Raw genomic sequence first — 21941 nt, 5'->3', positions numbered from 1 at the left:
CTCCGCGTTCGGGGGAAGAGGGTCTGAGCGGTTTAAGAGACTCGAGGGCGGCTGTTGGCGTTCAGGTCGAAGACACGCCACCCTGTTGATCAATAACTGGGAGACTGGAGAGGACATGTGCTTCGAATTTAAGTTTTATGTATGAAAAGCGAATTCTGGGGAAAGGGAGTCCCGTTTGAATAAATAGTCCTGCAACACACAGCAGCCTTGAGTCCAGTTCTGGGGGGCAGACGGGCCGTCATCCCCTAAGGCCCTTTTAACTCTCCCACTGGCGCAGCTTCCGGTACATGAAGAAAGTGGTGGCTGGGTCGCGCGTTCGAGGTTGCAGCTTCAGAGGCGGCAGACCCTCCACTTCCAGAAAGGGGCTCTCCGTGAACAGCTGCTCCGGGTCGTAGAAGGCCAGGAGGTCGGGGCCTGTGCAATCCAGCTCCTAGCAGAGAAGAGACAGACTGGTTGCTTAGGAGGGAAAGTCCTTAATGAAACACAGCGTCATCCAGTGCTTTACCAACTGCACTGGCTCCCGGTGGAGTACAGGGTCAGGTTGAAGGTGCTGGTTTTGACCTTTAAAGCCCTATGCGGCCTAGGACCCTCGTACCTACGGGACCACCTGTCCTGGTACGCCCCGCAGAGGACCTTAAGGTCCACAAATAACAACACTTTGGAGGTGCTGAGCCTCAAGGAGGTTAGATTGGTCTCAGCTAGGGCCGGGGCCTTTTCAGCACTGGCCCCAACTTGGTGGAACGCTCTATCCCAAGAGACTAGGGCCTTGTGGGACCTGACATCTTTCCGCAGGGCCTGCAAGACAGAGCTGTTCCGCCTTGCCTTTGGTTTGGACTCAGTCTGGCCCTTATGTTTCCCTCCCCTTACAGTCTTGATTTATCAGCTATTTTAAAATGAGGCTGGATTTTAAATTGCATTTTAACCTGTATTTTAAATTGGGTTTTTTTCTCCCTTTTCCCCCTATTACCGTATTTTTTGCTCTATAAGACTCACTTTTCCCCTCCTAAAAAGTAAGGGGAAATGTGTGTGCGTCTTATGGAGCGAATTCAGGCTGCGCAGCTATCCCAGAAGCCAGAACAGCAAGAGGGATGTCTGCTTTCACTGCGCAGCGATCCCTCTTGCTGTTCTGGCTTCTGAGATTCAGAATATTTTTTTTCTTCTTTTCCTCCTCCCAAGACTAGGTGCGTCTTATGGCCTGGTGCGTCTTATAGAGTGAAAAATACGGTATGTTTTTACTGCGCTTTTATTTTGTTGGTGTTAGCCGCCCTGAGCCTGGCTCTGGCCGGGGAGGGCGGAGTATAAATAAAATTTATTATTATTATTATTAACTGTGGAACCCCCTCCTGCAGGAGGCCGTGATGGACTTCAAGGGACATCCGGTCCAACCTCTGCAATTCAGGAACGCCAACCATTTGGAACCTTAGCTTTGCAAACGTGCTTGCAATCTTATTGCAGCACCGCTAGGACATCATAGAATCATAGAGTTGGAAGAGACCACAAGGGCCATCGAGTCCAACCCCCTGCCAAGCAGGAAACACCATCAGAGCACTCCTGACATATGGTTGTCAAGCCTCTGCTTAAAGACCTCCAAAGGAGGAGACTCCACCACACTCCTTGGCAGCAAATTCCACTGTCAAACAGCTCTTACTGTCAGGAAGTTCTTCCTAATGTTTAGGTGGAATCCTCTTTCTTGTCGTTTGGATCCATTGCTCCGTGTCCGCTTCTCTGGAGCAGCAGAAAACAACCTTTCTCCCTCCTCTAGGTGACATCCTTTTATATATTTGAACATGGCTATCATATCAGCCCTTAACCTCCTCTTCTCCAGGCTAAACATGCCCAGCTCCCTTAGCCGTTCCTCATAAGGCATCGTTTCCAGGCCTTTGACCATTTTGGTTGCCCTCCTCTGGACACGTTCCAGTTTGTCAGTGCCCTTCTTGAACTGTGGTGCCCAGAACTGGACACAGTACTCCAGGTGAGGTCTGACCAGAGCAGAATACAGTGGCTCTATTACTTCCCTTGATCTAGATGCTATACTCCTATTGATGCAGCCCAGAATTGCATTGGCTTTTTTAGCTGCCGCGTCACACTGTTGGCTCATGTCAGGTTTGTGGTCAACCAAGACTTCGGAGGAGGATTAGACATTCTTGGGAGAACTGAGCTGTTGGTAGTGTAAGAGGGCAGTCAACCTTGTGAACACTGGTTGCAGGAAACCACAAGAGGGGAAGAGTGCTCTCACGCTTGAATCCTGCCTGCGGGTTTTCCAAAAGAGCCATCTGGTTGGCCACTCAAGAACAGGATGCTTGCTGTTAGAAGACATCTGAAGGCAGCCCTGTTTAGGGAAGCTTTTAATGTTTGATGTATTACTGTATTTTAATATTTGGTTGTTAGCTGCCCAGAGTGGCTGGGGAAGCCCAGCCAGATGGGTGGGGTATAAATAATAAATTATGATGATGATGATCTTAAGGGAGCGCCTTCCCGTCCTCCACAGGACATCACTCAGCACGTTCACCCTCGTTGCTCGACCTTCAGCTTGGAGAGACGCTCGTAACACTGGTGTAAACCCATTGGACCATTGATTGACACCCCACCTGCTATTTCCAAATTTGGGGGGTGGGGTTAAAGTCACCTGTCCCGATGAAAGTATATGATGTGGGACATGATTGAGAATCGTAGACTCAGGGACGGAGAATTATAAAGCGTCAAAATAGTGCCTGGAGGATGGATGGCGGCTAACAGACTGAGGTTGAATCCTGACAAGACAGAAGGACTGTTTTGGGGGGACAGGAGGCAGGCAGGTGTGGGGGACTCCCTGGTCCTGAATGGGGTAACTGTGCCCCTGAAGGACCAGATGCGCAGCCTGGGAGTCATTTTGGACTCACAGCTGTCCATGGAGGCGCAGGTCAGTTCTGTGTCCAGGGCAGCTGTCTGTCAGCTCCATCTGGTGCGCAGGATGAGACCCTCCCTGCCGCAGACTCTCTCCAGAGTGGTGCATGCTCTGGTTATCTCCCGCTTGGACTACTGCAACACACTCTACGTGGGGCTACCTTTGAAGGTGACTCGGAAACTGCAATTAATCTAGACTGGTGACTGGGACCACATAACACTGGTCTTGAGAGACCTCCACTGGCTCCCAGTACGTTCGTGAGCACAATTCAAAGTGTTGGTGCTGACCTTGAAAGCCCTAAACGATCTCAAAGGCCCAGTAGACCTGAAGGAGCATCTCCACCCCCATCGTTCTGCCTGGACACTGAGGTCCAGCTCCAAGGGCCTTCTGGCGGTTCCCTCCCTGCGAGAAGTGAGGTTGCAGGGAACCAGGCAGAGGGCCTTCTCGGTGGTGGCCCCCGCCCTGTGGAACGCCCTCCCGTCAGATGTGAAAGAAATAAGCAGCTATCTTCTCTTTAAAAGACATCTGAAGGCAGCCCTGTTCAGGGAAGTTTTTAATATTTTAACGCTGTACTGTTTTTAACACTTGATTGGTAGCCGCCCAGAGTGGCTGGGGAAACTCAGCCAGATGGTTGGGGTATAAATAATAAATTATTATGATTATTATTATGATTATTATTTTATTAGTGGAAAATATGGAAGCAACGAGGAGAGGCAGGGTTGAGATGTGGAGATATGCTACAGAGATCCAGACCGTGGGGAGCTCCAAAAAATTAATAATTATAATTTGGACTAGAATTCGGTCTTTTTTCTTAATTTTAATTGGAGTATTATGATTGGATATGTTAATGGGATGTTTTTTATTGGAAAATCAATAAAAATGATTTTTTTAAAAATAAAGTCACCCATCTCCTTCAGCTCTGGGGAATCCTCAAGGCCACACACCCCCTTCCCTGCTCACCTTCCTGGGTTCAGGACGGGTCCGGACGAGGGCAAGTTTCTCCTGCACAGCTGAGCTGAGCAATTCAACTTCTGGCACTTCCAGGCTGACGAGGCCTTGATAGAGTTGTTGCTCCCGACGGATGTTCATACCTGCGAAAGTTGTGTTGGGAGAAAAGGCCGAGGAGTTTATAAAACAGGGAATGGGCTGGAGAAAATTGATGTAGAGAGAAGTTCTCATTCCTCTCATCGCACTCAAACCTGGGCCATGCACTGGAGCTGAATGTTCGAAGACTAAGGACAGGTAACAATAATAAATTTATTATTTGTACCCCGCCCATTTGGCTGGGTTTCCCCAGCCGCTCTGGGCGGCTTCCAACAAAGATTAAAAACACATCAAAATGTCACACATTATAAACTTCACTAAACAGGGCTGCCTTCAGATGTCTTCTAAAAGTCAGATGGTTGTTTATTTCCTTGACATCTGGTGGGAGGGCGTTCCACAGGGCGGGTGCCACCACCGAGAAGGCCCTCTGCCTGGTTCCCTGTAGCTTGGCTTCTCGCAGGGAGGGAACTGCCAGAAGGCCCTCGGCGCTGGACCTCAGCGTCCGGGCAGAACGATGGGGGTGGAGACGCTCCTTCAGGTCTACTGGACCAAGGCCGTTTAGGCAACTCGCTCCCACAAAAGCTGGGATTAAGCCGCCTTGCTTCCTCCAGATGCGGAGGCAATCCTGGCCAGCGACCATTGATAACCCTCCTGAGGCAGGGAGTTCCACAGGTTAACCACGCGCTGCCCAAAGAAGGGCTTTTTTTTTTTAAGCTCCCAATGCTCATCTCCCGATACTCACCCTCGCCAGCCCGGGCTTCCACAGCGCAGCGAGCGACAAAAGAGCGCTGCACCAGTTGTTCAGCCGCCTGCCGGGCATTAAAGCCCTGCTCCCGCACGGCGTGAACCTCTGCCACCAGGGCAAGAGTGCTGTGAGGAACGGGGCCGGCCAGCAGGTTGTGGGGTGGACATGATCCCTCATCTGTCTCCTCCTCCTTCTCCTCCTCCCCTGCAGGACTCGGGAAGGGCTCTCTCGCCAGCGTGATGGTGATGGGAGATTCTCCTGCACTGCTGTGGACCACCTCCACTCTGGGCTTCGGGGGGTTGAGGGTGACCATCCGGACATCTTCCGAACGGGATCCCCGCCTCGCAGGAACGGCAACCTCCGTTCCAGGCTGCGGGGCATCTGGGGGGACTGTGCCGATGTCATCGGATTTGGATCCCAGCCTGAAACGAACCTGTGAAGGTGCAAAAAAAATGGACAGTCGAGATGGGGAAGAAGAGGTGAACTGTGAACACCCAGCTCTACCTCTCTTTCAAATCAGAACCAGTGAAGGCGGTGAAGGTCCTGTGTGAGTGTCTGGAGGCGGTTGGAGGATGGATGGCGGCAAACAGATTGAGGCTGAATCCTGACAAGACAGAAGTACAGTTTTGGGGGGACAGGGGGCGGGTGGGGGACTCCCTGGTCCTGAATGGGGCAACTGTGCCCCTGAAGGACCAGGTGCGCAGCCTGGGAGTCATTTTGGACTCACAGCTGTCCATGGAGGTGCAGGTCAAATGTGTATCCAGGGCAGCTGTCTGCCAGCTCCATCTGGTACGCAGGATGAGACCCTACCTGCCCGCAGACTGTCTCGCCAGAGTGGTGCATGCTCTGGTTATCTCCCGCTTGGACTACTGCAATGCGCTCTACGTGGGGCTGCCTTTGAAGGTGACCCACAACTAATCCAGAATGCGGCAGCTAGACTGGTGACTGGGTGCGGCCACCGAGACCATATAACACCGGTCTTGAAAGACCTACACTGGCTCCCAGTACGTTTCCGAGCACAATTCAAAGTGTTGGTGCTGACCTTTAAAGCCCTAAACAGCCTCGGTCCAGTACACCTGAAGGAGCGTCTCCACCCCCATCGTTCTGCCCGGACACTGAGGTCCAGCGCCAAGGGCCTTCTGGCGGTTCCCTCACTGCGAGAGGCCAAGTTGCAGGGAACCAGGCAGAGGGCCTTCTCGGTAGTGGTGCCCGCCCTTTGGAACGCCCTCCCACCAGATGTCAAAGAGATAAACAACTACCTGACATTCAGAAGACATCTGAAGGCAGCCCTGTTCAGGGAAGTTTTTAATATGTGACATTTTAGTGTGTTTTTAATCTTTGTTGGAAGCCGCCCAGAGTGGCTGGGGAAACCCAGCCACATGGGCGGGGTACAAATAATAAATTATTATTATTATTAATTATAACTTGCTAAAACGATTAACATCTTCCACAGAAGAAGGCTCGGGAGGAAATCCGGGAGCAAATCCATAAGACCAGGCATTTCCAAAGTCCAAAGTTTTTCCAAAGTTTTGGGGGCTTAATCCAGCCCGCCGGTCAGTAAAAAGCTCAACAACTTCTTTTTTAAAAATATATTTTTATTAAACCATTTTAATAAAACAAATTGTCGGTAGGTACTACTACCGAGAAGGCCCTCTGCCTGGTTCCCTGCAAGCACCAGAAGAACCTCAGTTCTGTGCAGCAAAAATCTCAGGAAAACAGAAAAGCTGAGCCAAACCATTGAGGTCCATATACCTTAATACAGTGGTACCTTGGGTTACATACGCTTCAAGTTACAGACACTTCATTTGTTCATCTTTTAACTAACAAATGTTACTATTAAAATCAGCCTCCTTTGGGAGGACCGGTTTTTTTACCTTCTACCCTTCTGGGAGGACACTATCTGCAATACCTATTTCGGCCCAGAAGTAAATTAGTGGAAAGTTATTTTGAAGGCTTAAAATGTTAAGCATGCAGGTCGTATATTATAGAAGAACAAGCCTTGCTAAGGAGCAATCAGCATGGCTTCTGCAGGGAAGCCATTCAGTTTTCACACAGAACAGTGGTACCTCAAGTTACAGATGCTTCAGGTTACAGACGCTTCGGGTTACAGATTCCACTAACCCAGAAATAGTACCTCGGGTTAAGAACTTTGCTTCAGGATGAGAACAGAAATCATGCGGCGGCAGCAGGAGGCCCCATTAGCTAAAGTGGTGCTTCAGGTTAAGAGCAGTTTCAGGTTAAGAACGGACCTCCGGAACAAATTAAGTTCTTAACTTGAGGGACTACTGTACTGCCGACACTGACTGGCAGCACCTCTCCAGGACCCCTCTCTGGGGTGCAACGAGGGGCCTTCTGATACAGGGCAGATGCTCTCCCAATGAACGACACCCCTTCCCCTCTGGAGAGGGTGTGGGCAAGTCCTACCTCTGTGCTTTCCTGCATAAAGGTAACGGGACCCCTGACCATTAGGTCCAGTCGTGGCCGACACTGGGGTTGCGTTGCTCATCTCGTTTTATTGACCGAGGGAGCCGGCGTCCAGCTTCCGGGTCATGTGGCCAGAAGGACTAAGCCGCTTCTGGCGAACCAGAGCAGCGCACGGAAACGCCGTTTACCTTCCCGCCAGAGTGGTAACTATTTATCTACTTGCACTGGTGTGCTTTCAAACTGCTAGGTGGGCAGCAGCAGGGACCGAGCAACGGGAGCTCACCCCGTCATTGCGGGGATTCAAACCGCCAACCTTCTGATCAGGTTCTGTGGTTTAACCCACAGCGCCACCCACATCCCGCCTTCCTGCACAGATTTCCCAATTAATGGGGAATCTGGCGACGGATTTGGTGGTTTCAAACCCCCTCCTCTCCACTTTCCTCCTCACGCTCCCACTCCCACTCACCTGTCTACGGTGTGCTTTCCCCTGCTGGTGTCGCCGAAGGATCCCGCCCCCCGGCCTCCTCACACAGGCTCGCTCGGGGGTGAGCACCATCTCAGGCTCGGAGACCAAGCCTTGGGGAGTCGGGGGCGGAAGGGGCACGGGTGCAGCGCAAGGGAGGCTGTCTCTGTCGTCGCTGCAGGTGAGAGGGGGGGCAGCAGCCATCGTGGGACGAATGCAAGCTGTAGATAACAGAAAGGTGTATGCAAACCAGTGGTTTCCAATTTTTGAGGTGGGGTGGGGCCGACTCTACTCCCCCTTGGTTCCATAAACTTCCCACCGTATAAAAAAACATTATGCAGAACAGCTAAGGGAGAGAAGTAACTCAATGACATTCAAAACATTGCACAATTCATCCCACCGGCCCCCAGGGGGCGCTGCTGCCCCACTCTCTGGGAGCCAATGGTGCAATATGTAAGTGGCAGCAGTGCAAACTTCCAGTCACCCACCAGCAGAGGGAGCTGTTTCCAAACATCTGCTCTGAGCAGACAGTCCCCAGCCTGGTGCTCGCCACTTGTTTTGAACTACTTTCTGGGGCTGATGGGAGTTGTAGTCCAAAACATCTGGATTTGACCAGGCTGTCCTAACTAAGCACAAGAAGTGGGCTCTGCTTTTCTCGGGAGGGTCACAGCAGAGGAGCATCAGGAGGAAGAGATAAGTGCCCCTGGTTTTATTGGAGGGAGCCCATCCTCATGGAGAGTTGTGGAATTCACTGCCATAATAAATAATAATTTATTATTTCTACCCCGCCCACATGTTTAGGACAGTGATTGCTGCTTGCGTGGGCCACATGTTTATGGCACCAGAAAAGCAGGGACACCAGAAAGAACGAGATCTTTTCCTCTTTTTTAATCAATTTGATACTGGTACTGCATCCAAGTATTCATCAAAGGGAAAATTAGGACTTCGTTAGACGACACGATAATCTTTATTGTCATTGTCCCATACGGAACAACGCAACTGAAAAAATCTACATCAGACATTCAAAAACCAACAAGCCTGCTATCCCAGCCTCGTTAGCTCCCAAAAAACTCTGATACCCCGTAATTAAATACAGTGGTGCCTCGCAAGATGAAAAGAATCCGTTCCGGGAGTCTTTTTGTCTTGCGGTTTTTTCGTCTTGCGAAACAAGCCCATTGACGGAGTAGCGCTATTAGCGCTATTGGCACTTTAAGGGCTAAAAACGGCTTTTTTAGGGGTGGGGCATTAGCGGTTTTGCTGCTAAAATGCTTTTAGCAGCTTAGCGATTCAGACCCTTTCGTCTTGCGGGTTTTCCGTCTTGCGAGGCATTCGTCTTGCGGGGCACCACTATACAATATACTCCCATAGAGACTACCTTACGCTGCGTTTAAAACCAAAATCGCATTTGGATAGAAACTACCTAACCCTCCACTCTACACCCATTTTTCTGCTCTCTTTTTATTCCTTATCCCCGCCTAAACCAGAGCGGGGTGGGATGGACGGTGTCCTAACATTAAATTGAAATAATGCGAGGAAATCAGAGCCAGCCAGGCTTGCGCGTGACATCCATGCATGCCCGTTTCAGCATACATGTAAGCCTTGGGCCATTTTGGAAAACAGCATTGAGTTTAGTTTGGTTTTTATTTTATTTTGAATTACATATTGGGAGGGGGGCGGGGAGCGTCGCAGCATAATTTTTTCCGGTGTTTGCAAAAGTCTTAGTCCGGCCCTGGGTCGAATCCAGCTGCTGCAGGGATGTTCTATGGGGGGAGTATTTTGCAGGAGGGGACGCGGGTGGCACTGTGGGTTAAACCACAGAGCCTGGGACTTGCCAATCAGAAGGTCGGTGGTTCGAATCCCCGCAATGACGGGGTGAGCCTGCTCCTGCCAACCTAGCAGTTCGAAAGCACCTCAAAGTGGATAAATAGGTACCGCTCCGGCGGGAAGGTAAATGGCGTTTCTGTGCGCTGCCCTGGTTCGCCAGAAGCGGCTTAGTCCTGCTGGCCACATGACCTGGAAGCTGTACGCCAGCTCCATCGGCCAGTAAAGTGAGATGAGCGCCACAACCTGAGTCTCCTGCGACTGGACCTAATAGTCAGGGGTCCCTTTACCTTTTATTTTGCAGAATGTGGGACAAGAAACTGGATCTGGAACAACTGATTGGTTCAAAATTGGGAAAGGAGTACGACAAGGCTGTATATTGTCACCCTGCTTATTTAACTTATATGCAGAATTCATCATGCGAAAGTTTAGTGTTTAGAGGGCCTTCTCGGTAGTGGCACCCACCCTGTGGAACACCCTCCCTTCAGATGTGAAGGAAGTAAGTAGCTATCCTATCTTTAAAAGACACCTGAAGGCAGCCCTGTTCAGGAATGTTTTTAATATTTAACGCTGTATTGTTTTTAATACTTGATTGGGAGCCGCCCAGAGTGGCTGGGGAAACTCAGCCAGATGGGCGGGTTATAAATAATAAATTATTATTATTATTATTATTACTATTTTGTTTTGTTTTTATTTTGAATTACATATTGGGAGGGGGGCGGGGAGCCTCACAGCACAATTTTTTCCGGTGCTTGCAAAAGTCTTAGCCCGGCCCTGGGTCGAATCCGGATGCCGCAGGGATCTTTTGATGTTTTATGGGGGGAGTATTTTGCAGGATCCCAGTTTGCAACCTCCCGCCTTTGCACATTTTCTGCAAAGCCCAAATTGCACATTGCACCCCTTGCACCCCCCTCCCCCAGAGTTTCCAACCCGGTCCCTTACCCCCTTTTATCTCCAGCCCCTCCACTTCTCGGCTTCTCCCTCGTCTAAAATCCACTCTTTGCCTCCGGCTGGGAAGAATCTGGGGACGGTTGAAGAGGGCGGTGCAAAAGGAAGCGAGTAGCCTCGTTTTCGTTCCAAGATGGCGCCTGTCCTGAAAACGCCCTATCTAAAGCCATGGAGAGCCATAGAGTCGCGCGGCGCAGCAAGTCCCAGCCCGGCAGTTCCCGTGGCGTAACACTCGCGCCCTCTAAGGAAAGGAAAGTCGGCTTTGCAAGGACAAGCTCCGAGGGGCGGGGCCGAGTGGGGGCTCGGGAGTAGCCTCGTTGTGAATCGAAGATGGCGGCCGAGCTGGGAGCGCTCTATATAGAGAATGAGCGGCAAGGGCGGCCTTCTGGGTTAAATAGGGTGATGCGGAAGCTGCGCCTGCGCATCAGGTTCCTTCTGAATGCAAGATGGCGGCCCAAAAAGACACTACTCCGCCGGTTCGAAACCAGCTCTCGGCATAGATGTGACTAATAACAAATAACAAATAATTAATAATATTATTCATAGCTATTATTATAAAAGTAATTATTAATAATAATTGCAGGAGGCTCAGGAAACTGTTCTAGGTGTTAATTTGAATCCACTGCAACATTTAAGTTCTATGAGTCAGTGGTTCTAATTTTTATTTTATTTTATTTTATTTTATTTTATTTTATTTTATTAAATCTGCAGTAGGTTTATTTTAAAAGCAATCAGGAACCCGACACTTAACCACTCCCTACCAAACCAATTTGACTTTAGGCTTCCCTATCCAAATTAGGAAGTATTTTTTTTATTTAAAAAATGTTGGTTTTCCCCCATCTTTTTCCAGAGGTACCACTGAGGCCAGTGGGAACATGCCCAGCAAGATTTAAAGACACCCCTGCATATATTTGAACCTTGCCGCATATGAACCATTCCTTATTCAAGAATGTTTGTAGTGAGATTTTATATATGTGCCATATATTATATGCAGCGTAAGAACTGTAATAAGGCTGTAATAAGAAAAAACAAAGAATAAATCAAAACAGGAATTTGTTTCAAAATGGGAGGTGAAATATACTCAGAGTCGCAAAGTGATTTCATGCTCTTTATTCAGCTCATAGTGGGGAGGAGGAATGAATGAAAGTTTCCCCAAAGTATCTGCTTTATATACATTATTTACACAATGGGCTGCACATGATTGGCTAATTCCGGAATTCTACTGTAAGCCAATCAGGTTGTGCATTCACTTATATCTGGAGCATGATTGGGTGGTTCCTGCCAACCAATCATACTGCTGCATTGTTCTAGGACCAATCAGACTGCTGCATTCTGAATCCTATTGTTCTAGGACCAATCAGACTGCTGCAGTTTGGATCCTATTCAACTCAGTACATAACAGGAGGTTTTCAAAGAATATTTGAAAAATAGATATAGTAGTTTAAATTTTTTTCAGCATTCGAGGAACTTCGGTAATAGTTGCAAGGTAGATATAAGAAATTAGATATATTAAGAAAAAGTTTAATTATGATAAAAGTGTGTATTGGTAATAAGTAATACGAAATCGAAATATGGAATAGACGGGAGGTTGTTTATCTGCACTCAGATAAAACAATATATGTTTTATCGTTTGTTAAGAAAATTTATGTGTCTATGGTTATTCCTGTGTGTAAATTGGTATTTGTGTTTTTTCTTTTTGCTGTATCAATAAAAATTTAAAAAGAAAAAAATGAAGAACTGTAATAAGGCTCTCGGTGGAAAACCAGTTGCCTTTTAACCTCCCTGGCCCCGGAAAAACAAAACAAAACTCAAGAGGGGTTTATGCTTTTAGCTATGACACGAGGAAACACCATTCCAGTTTATTGCCTGGTCCAAGATTTGCCAGCCTGCCGCCCTCCAGATGTTTTGAACTACAACTCCCATCAGTGCTTGTCAGGGGCTGATGGGAGCTGTAGTCCAACACACCTGGAAGGCCCCCGGATTGGCCAAGGCCAGGTTAGAAAAAGGTGTACTCAAATTTTCTCAAATCTGAACCCATAGAGGCTGATGGACTACAACTCCCATCATCCCTGACCACTGGGACTGGGATTTGAAGAACCACTGGCAGATGCAGAGCCAATGCCCATTGAGTCAAGGACCCTGGCAAAGCACCGCTTGCGACCGAAGCCTTGGAGTTCCCTCTGCCGGCCGGACTCAGTTTTCCGGCCCCTTCATCTGTGAAATGGGCGCAGCCGCAGGAGGCGGAGAGATCCAATGAGCGACGGCGAGTCTTCACCCGAAGAGCCTCTGGAAAAAAAAATCCCCTTTTTTTGCACACGGATAGATCTGCCCTCTCCTCTGTGATAAAGGTTTCCGCTGCAGTTGGTGGCAGAACAATAACCCGCCGCGGATGAATGCCTGGCAGCGGGCGCAGGAATTTCCTGAGCGCTGGGTGGATGGGAACGGGAGAGGTCTGCAGGGGAGATATATAATGGAAGCAGCCAAATAATAGATTTTGCTGACTGTCAGCAATGATAGCGCAGGGCTTCCCCTGTTTCTGCCAGCAGTTGAGATAGAAAACTCTGTTTTTGGTCGAGTGTATGTGTTTTGTCTCCTGTCTCAGGGGCCGGACTCCTGGGTCCCCTGCGGAAGGGCGACAGGACTCTCCAGAATTGCCAAAAAACCCGGGCAATTCTGTCCCCGAGCCGAAATCCCTGCCGTCTCATCTTAACCATCTTTTCTCAACTTATTCCTATGCAGTTTTATTTCCCATAAATGTTCATAGGGTTGAATTTGAGGAAGCGGCGTTCTGGGCCTTTTGGAGCAGGAGGAGCAAAGACTACAATATGCTGGGATATTTCATAGAATCGTAGATTTGCAGAGTTAGATGAGACCCCCAGCGGTCATCTAGTCCAACCCCTTGCAATTATTGTTGTTATTTATTAAATTTGCATACCGCCCTTCGCCCCAAGTTCTCGCAGCGTAAAGAATATGAGATGAAAACGCAGAATACGTAATAAAATCAGGAACAAAAAAGAAACAAAGCAATAACCCGCCTCCCGGGTAAGAAATGGGATGTGCGGCTCCAGCGATACGAAGCAATAAAAAGATTTTCCTGCGACAGATTTGCATAGATTAATTAGCAGACGAGGAAAACCATCAAGCAGAGGGCTGGTTACACCTTCGCTTTTCTTTGTTGGCGTTCCTACTCCGCACTTGTGGTTTAAATGGCAATGCTTCTTGGGAAGATGGCGTTTCTAATCCAATATTATTATTATTATTATTATTATTATTATTATTATTATTATTATAGCTAAATGTTAATGATAATAAGAACCTGGGCTGCTGGATCCGGTCCAAGGGGCTCCATCTTGTCCAGAGTGGTCGACCAGATGCGCATGACGGGAAATCCAAAAATTGGGACCTGAGTGCGAGAGCAGCGCTTGTGATTTCCAGTAACTAGTGTTCAAAGGTATACTGATGGTGGAGGTTTGGTTTGATGCTTCATTATGTTTCATATATTCTGTAAGCCACCCAGAGTGGTTGGGGAAACCCAGCCAGATGGGTGAGATATAAATAATACAATTATTAATTGTTGTTGTTGTATACAGCAGCTGTGGTGTGTAGCCATCGATAGCCCATAAATTTGTCTTTCTTGGGCTCCATGATCACTGCAGATGGTGACAGCAGCCACGAAATTAAAAGACGGTTGCTTCTTGGGAGAAAAGCAATGACAAACCTAGACAGCATCTTAAAAAGCAGAGACATCACCTTGCCAACAAAGGTCCATATAGTTAAAGCTCTGGTTTTCCCAGTAGTGATGTATGGAAGTGAGAGCTGGACCATAAAGAAGGCTGATGGCCGAAGAATGGGTGCTTTTGAATTCTGGTGCTGGAGGAGACTCTTGAGAGTCCCATGGACTGCAAGAAGATCCAACCTCTCCATTCTGAAGGAAATCAGCCCTGAGTGCTCACTGGAAGGACAGATCCTGAAGCTGAGGCTCCAAGACTTTGGCCACCTCCTGAGAAGAGAAGACTCCCTGGAAAAGACCCTGATGTTGGGAAAGATGGAGGGCACAAGGAGAAGGGACGACGGAGGACGAGATGGTGGGACAGTGTTCTCGAAGCTACCAGCATGAGTTTGACCAAACTGCGGGAGGCAGTGGAAGACAGGAGGGCCTGGCGTGCTCTGGTCCAGGGGGTCACGAAGAGGCGGACACGACTAAATGACTAAACAACAACAATAGCCTAGCCATCCAAATTGATGTCCATCGGCTGCCTGCTGTGGGAGGGAGTTCCGCAGTCTAACTAGGCTCCGTGCGAAGGTCTCTTTTTGCCCTTTCCAATCACAAGTGGGGACAGGGCTGCCCTTGTGCTTGGGTTTTGCTTCCAGTCTTCGTATGGGCATTGCTTGGCCAGCAAGGGTTGATGGACTTGTCTCTTCTGCTACGAGAGCAGGACTCGAACCCATGGCTTCAAGTTACAAGAAAGGAGATTCGGACTCCACACCAGGAATAAATTTCTGGGGGTTAAGAGCGGTTTGAGACTCCCTCGGATGCTGGCGGGCTCTCCTTCCTTGGAGAGGTCAGTTGGCCGTCTGCTGGGGGTTCTTTAGCCACTGTGATCCACGCGACAGTCACCTCCAGGCTTGACTACTGTAACTCACTCTATGTGGGGCTGCCCTTGAGACTGATCCAGAAACTCCCGCGGTTGCAGAATGCCCTCCATCTTTCCCAACATCAGGGTCTTTTCCAGGGAGTCTTCTCTTCTCATAAGGTGGCCAAAGTCTTGGAGCCTCAGCTTCAGGATCTGTCCTTCCAGGGAGCACTCAGGGCTGATTTCCGTCAGAATGGAGAGGTTTGATCTTCTTGCAGTCCATGGGACTCTCCAGAGTCTCCTCCAGCACCAGAATTCAAAAGCATCCATTCTTTGGCGATCAGCCTTCTTGATGGTCCACTCCACACACCAAGGAGTGGCGAGACGACATCTCCCTCCCTAGGGCCACCCTCTGTCCTCAACCAGAGATAACAGAGCACAGCCATTTTTGGGCTATGCCCTGTATCCCCACGTCTGGTCCAGAAGATCTTGATCGACCATGTCAAAGGCTGCTGACAAATCTAAGAGAATCAGCAGCCCTTGATCCAGTTGTCTGCGGAGATCATCTGTTAGGGAATAGGATTTAGGGGCCGAAAGCCAGCGAGTTAAAGATGGCGACAAGGTCCAAGCGCCTCCTGGGCTTTTGGTGCGAGTCAGCAGGGCGAAAGGAGATGCGGTGGGGGAGCTCAAATTCAGGGAGGGACACCCCGCGGTCATCTATTCCAACCCCGCTGCTTAAAAACCTCCGGAAAAGATGGAAACGTTTCAATGGTTATATATGTGGACAACGATTAAGTGTAAGGCATTGCTTGTGTTTAGAATAGATTTGTGAATGATTTAGAAAACTTATTGGATTAGAATATTTGTATGAGATTGGGGACAATACGGAATAACAGATATAATTTTGCTTAACATGTATATACGGAGTGTGGTGTAAGCAACGGACGTCAATCAATGAAATTTTATTGTTCAGATATTTGTAGAGTAAATTTGGAAGAAATTCTTCCAATTTTTTTCCTTCTTTTTCTCCTTATTTTTTCTTCCTTTTCTTCCTTTTTTCTTTTCTATTCTTTTTTATATATGTGTGCTTATCTGAAAGATATATGTATGTATGTATTTGCAGTATTTTGCTTGTATTTTGTAATAATTATGTTAAATATTTCTTTTCTAAAAAAAAAAAAACCTCCACCGAAGGGAATTCCACCACCATCCGAGCTCCTGGCATCACAGGACTGTCGAGTTGGAACGGGACCCCTGAAGGTCATCCATTCCAACCCGCTGCAAGGCAGGAATCTTTTGGCCCGACGTGGGATTCGAACTTGCCACCCTCAGCCTCACGCTCTACCGAGTCAGTTTCTGTCGCGTCCAGCGCCTAGCAACCCTAAATCCCGGTGGCACCCACACAAATGGGGAGATGGGGGGGTTGCCGTTTGTTCAGATCCTCCCCCCCCCCCCCCATTTTCCTTTAAGGCCTCTTTTGCCTGGAAAACCGGGGTAGGCCTCATAACTCGAGACATAAATTGATTCCAGACAGCAATGTCCAGGAAAGGCGGAGGTGTGTGTGTTTTGAGTGTTTTTCGGGGGGGTTTTTTTAGGGTGGGGGAAACGGTGGTCTCCGACTGGCTAGTTTTGAGCGCTCCATAAAAACACAGCCTGTTTCGAATTAGCCTGGCCTCACTCCCCACTCTGCCCCACATCACCCCGATAAATTTCTACCCCGCATCCGGACTTGGAGGGGATTCTGGACCCCCACCCCACTTCCTGACATGAGATAAAAGAGGAAGGAGACCCCCCCCAATTAAGATTTAAGGGCACCAATAGCGGACCCCTTTGCGTGCGAGGTTTTTTTTGGGGGTGGAAAGAGGCCTGCTGATGGGATGGAAAAGTGTGGGGTGGTTTGTTGGGGGCAGGAAAAAGAAATGGATCCCGGATGGAGAGGAGGGGGGGCGTTTGCCCACCCCCAAAAAACACACCGGCCCAGATGGTCTTCATCTGTCGAGCATCCCTACGTGTTTTTAATATCTCCATTTATCTTTTCTCCGGGATGATATTTAAGACCCTCGAGAGCAGGGAAATGGATCCGGGTGCGAGGGGGGAGAGAGAATGAGCTGCTGAAAGTCAGTGCGGATACCCACCTCCCCGTCCGCCCCTCTTGGGGGGTGAGGAAGAAGAAGAGGGGGGTCTATTCTAGATAATGTGATCGAAATCAGACTCTGCGTCCCCTAAAAACTGCCTAAAAACACCCCTCCATTTCCCAACACGTCTTCTTAAAACGGGCATCCTGCAACTTACGTAGGACTCGAATCCAGAACCCGGCACCCCTTTTGCCTTCACAGGGCAAATCATTGCAGCAGCACCCCCACTCCACTTCCTAAGGGGGTTTTCAGAAATCCGGTCTCCAGAGTCATGCAACCCTCTTTCTAATCCAGGCTTCGCCAACCCGGCGCCCCTCTGTTGGGAGTTGTAGTACGAAGCCTCTGGGGTGGCGCCGGGTTGGCGAAGCCTGTTCTGACCCAACAAATCTCTGAAAACGTTTGCTTTTGGCTCTTAATAATCTGAGGGCCCCGGGTTCGAGAATCACATTGGGTAAAAAGTTCCTGCCATTGCAGGAGGAGGGTTGGGCTGGATGACCTTTGAGGGTCCCTCCCAACCCTACAATTCTATAAAATCGGTGCCTTTTTTCCAGCAGGAAGCACCCCGCTGGCTATTTTAAATCGCCTCTGGTTCCCGTGAAACAATTGCGATATCTCTCCCCCCCCCCCAATGGCTTGTATCTGGTCCTCGTAGGCTAGCAGTGCCCCTTCTGTTTCCTGACCCACGGCTGACCCACAGGAGGCCGATTGCAGCTGGCCAGGCCAGATAACCTAGGGGGCAGCGGGGAGGAGAGCAAAGTGCCACCAAGCCGGCCACAGTTTTTCTGGCTGCTGACCTTCCATAACGGCTGGATTTTTCCCCGACAAGTTCTGTGGGGCAGAGAGGGGTCTCTGAAAGAGGTTGTGGGGCCAACGGGCTGGATAATTCACCATTAATCAGTTTACAGAGGGACGGAGATATAGGAAGGCTGCATTTTGCGCCAGGGGTCTGAGCGCAGGCCAGAAACTTTTGGTGTGTGCAGTCAAAGTGGATTAAATAAATTCATATTTTTTTTAAAAAAAGGAACAAGGGTGTGGGGTTTTTTTGCTGTTCAGGAAGTGAGGAGGAAATGTGTTCAGTGGGAAGAGAAAATTTCGCTCTCTCATAACACTCCTGGATATCTAGTGAGGTGAACGGGATTGTGTGCGAACACCCCACGCAGGAAATCGGGATTAAGGCTCACATAATGGCCCAACAAAACAAATCGGAGCTGGTTCTCTCTATATTTTGGAACGGCGGTTTTCCTGTATTTTGCCCGGCTGCCATTTTGAATCAAGATGGCGGACAATCGTCACTTTTTGTGTGACTTGGCCCTTGTTTTGGGATAAATTCGGCCGCCTCTTGAGATATTGTCTCCAAATCCTCGCCAACGAGTTTTCCTGAAGGGAGTAGATTTCATTGGCGCGTCAACGCCAGGCGCCATTTTGAACCAAAACCAGCTTTGGCGCTTTTGTTTTTCGGTGCATCCGAATTTAAAAATTGCACTATCCATTCGAATAGCACAATATTTTCTTGGTTTTTAAACATTCCCAGGCAGAGGCAAGCACACCCCACTAGTACTTGACAAAGTCCAATATAGTCTAACCACCGCGTAAGCGGATCAAGATGTATGTGGAATAAGTGGGCCAAATAAATAAATTTGTTTGAGGTCAGGTTGGCCACTGAGCCAATTTTCAGGGGCCCTGGTAAAGTCAAGAGTGCCTCTGAGCATGCAATGAGTGCTGCCCAGTCACCGTGGAGGAATGGCCACACAGCTGTGATCGGAGGAGACTTCTCCTTTCAGAAACGAAGCCATGACTTATTTGTGCGAAGACCAGCAGTTTCACTTAGCCGAGAGCCGAAATGGCTTGGAGGACTGAGAACCAGGAATCTCTTGGCTTGGATTCGAGTGCTGCACCTGCCGCAGACTTAGGATGTGGCCTTGGGAAATGGAGTTTCCCACTTCTCAGCCTCGGTTTCCCCTGCTGGTGCTGAATTTAGATTAATAATAATAATAATAATAATAATAATAATAATTTATTATTTATACCCCACCCATCTGGCTGGGCTTCCCCAGCTACTCTGGGCGGCTTCCCACAAAGTATTAAAATACCGTACCGTCATGCATCAAACATTAAAAGCTTCCCTAAAGAGAAAATTGGGGGGGGGGGTACTAATTATCGTATTTTTTGCTCTATAAGACTCACTTTTCCCCTACTAAAAAGTAAGGGGAAATGTGTGTGCGTCCTATGGAGTGAATGCAGGCTGCGCAGCTATCCCAGAAGCCAGAACAGCAAGAGGGATCGTTGCTTTCGCTGCGCAGAGATCCCTCTTGCTGTTCTGGCTTCTGAGATTCAGAATATTTTTTTTCTTGTTTTCCTCCTCCAAAAACTAGGTGCGTCTTGTGGTCTGGTGCGTCTTATAGAGCGAAAAATATGGTGAATTTCACCCGTTCCCTAAACTTGGCAACCTTCTGTTTTAGGCAAGGGCTCAGTAGCAGAACACCTGCCTGGCATGCAGAAGGTCCCAGCTCCAATCCCTGACTTTAAAGGGAATTCGAACTGGGGTCTCTCCCAGACCTACCTGAAGATGCAGGTAGGTCCTGGGGGAGACCCTGGTTCGAATCCCCAGGACAGTCGCTGCTGCCGGTCAGTGTAGGTTTGACCCCCAAGGCAACTTGCAACGCTCTTGTTCGTTTGTTTGCAGCCATGACTAGAATCTTGTTCTGTGTAGATACGATACTGAGATAGATAAGAGACCCAGCGGTCTGGCTCCTTATGGTTCCTATGGTTTATGGTTAGAAGCGTGAGCTGTGAGCCTCTTTCTGCTCCTCCTTTTGCTGCTGGGAACTTACTCGATCTCCACACCGGCTTCCGTCTGAGAAAACAAGATGAGACATTCCCGAAAAACAGGGCCTGGGAATACCGAGAAGTGTCTATTGCAAGATGACATGTGTGATAACACATATGAGATACTATATAAATGCTAATTATTGCTTTCCCTGAAGCTCGTTGTGGTTGCTTAGTGGAGCAGGAGGCGTGTGTGTGTGTGTGTGTGTGTGTGTGTGTGTGTGTGTGAACTTTGCACATGCTCCTTAGTGGAAAGCCGCTTTCCCCCTGTTACATCACAAGAAAGAGTTTCAAAGGCTGAGCCTTGGCCAACCTGCTGCCAATGTACTGTGATAATAGTGGGTGCCATTTTGGGGGGGTGAAAATTATCTTTTTGCAATTTTATTCAATTGTTGTTGTTGTTGAGTCGTTTAGTCGTGTCCGCCTCTTCGTGGCCCCCTGGACCAGAGCACGCCAGGCCCTCCTGTCTTCCACTGCCTCCCGCAGTTTGGTCAAACTCATGCTGGTCGCTTCGAGAACACTGTCCCACCATCTCGTCCTGTGTCCTCCCCTTCTCCTTGTGCCCTTCATCTTTCCCAACATCAGGGTCTTTTCCAGGGAGTCTTCTCTTCTCATGAGGTGGCCAAAGTATATATTGGAGCCTCAGCTTCAGGATCTGTCCTTCCAGTCAGCACTCAGGGTTGATTTCCTTCAGAATGGAGAGGTTGGATCTTCTTGCAGTCCAGGGGACTCTCAAGAGTCTCCTCCAGCACCAGAATTCAAAAGCATCCATTCTTCGGCGATCAGCCTTCTTGATGGTCCAGCTCTCACTTCCATACATCACTACTGGGAAAACCATAACTTTAACTATACGGACCTTTGTTGGCAAGGTGATGTCTCTGCTTTTTAAGATGCTGTCTAGGTTTGTCATCGCCTTTCTCCCAAGAAGCAGGCGTCTTTTAATTTCGTGGCTGCTGTCACCATCTGCAGTGATCATGGAGCCCAAGAAAGTAAAATCTCTCACTGCCTCCATTTCTTCCCCTTCTATTTGCCAGGAGGTGATGGGCCCAGTGGCCACGATCTTCGGTTTTTTGATGTTGAGCTTCAGACCATATTTTGCGCTCTCCTCTTTCACCCTCGTTAAAAGGTTCTTTAATTCTTCCTCTCTTTCTGCCATCAAGGTTGTATCATCTGCATATCTGAGGTTGTTGATATTTCTTCTGGCAATCTTAATTCCGGCTTGGGATTCATCCAGCCCAGCCTTTTGCATGATGAATTCTGCATATAAGTTAAATAAGCAGGGAGACAATATACAGCCTTGTCGTACTCCTTTCTCAATTTTGAACCAATCAATTGTTCCATATCCAGTTCTAACTGTAGCTTCTTGTCCCACATAGAGATTTCTCAGGAGACAGATGAGGTGATCAGGCACTCCCATTTCTTTAAGAACTTGCCATAGTTTGCTGTGGTCGACACAGTCAAAGGCTTTTGCATAGTCAATGAAGCAGAAGTAGATGTCTTTCTGGAACACTCTCCATAATCGAGCTCATGTTTGCAATTTGGTCTCTGGTTCCTCTGCCTCTTCTAAATCCATCTTGCACTTCTGGGAGTTCTCGGTCCACATACTGCTTGAGCCTGCCTTGAAGAATTTTAAGCATAACCTTGCTAGCGTGTGAAATGAGTGCAATTGTGCGGTAGTTGGAGCATTCTTTAGCACTGCCCTTCTTTGGGATTGGGATGTAGACTGATCTTCTCCAATCCACTGCTGGCCATTGTCCTCTGGCCATTGTCGCGTTTTGTTGTTGTTGTTTAGTCATTTAGTCGTGTCTGCCTCTTCGTGACCCCCTGGACCAGAGCACGCCAGGCACTCCTGTCTTCCACTGCCTCCTGCAGTTTGGTCAAACTCATGCTGGTAGCTTCAAGAACAGTCCAACCATTTCGTCCTCCGTCGTCCCCTTCTCCTTGCGCCCTCCATCTTTCCCAACATCAGGGTCTTCTCCAGGGAGTCTTCTCTTCTCATGAGGTGGCCAAAGTCTTGGAGCCTCAGCTTCAGGATCTGTCCTTCCAGTGAGCACTCAGGGCTGATTTCCTCCAGAAT

At 48.7% G+C, this 21941-nt stretch overlaps 1 protein-coding gene across 1 annotated transcript; it reads right to left on the bottom strand.

Annotated features, from left to right (window-relative positions):
- Window positions 1–118: 118 nt before the first annotated feature.
- On the bottom strand, window positions 119–7764 carry PPP1R35 (protein phosphatase 1 regulatory subunit 35; the record flags this gene model as incomplete). The annotated part of the gene is made up of 4 exons (XM_083410720.1): window positions 119–430; window positions 3845–3975; window positions 4671–5106; window positions 7564–7764. 4 exons carry the CDS (start codon window positions 7762–7764, stop codon window positions 257–259), a joined length of 942 nt encoding a protein of 313 aa, XP_083266846.1. The 3' UTR covers window positions 119–256.
- Window positions 7765–21941: the final 14177 nt, after the last annotated feature.

This window comes from Podarcis tiliguerta, assembly GCF_965153285.1.
Source record: "Podarcis tiliguerta genome assembly, chromosome: 13".
NCBI lineage: Eukaryota > Metazoa > Chordata > Lepidosauria > Squamata > Lacertidae > Podarcis > Podarcis tiliguerta.
Note: the sequence above shows the minus strand (reverse complement) of the source record. Positions and strands in the feature narration are given on the sequence as shown.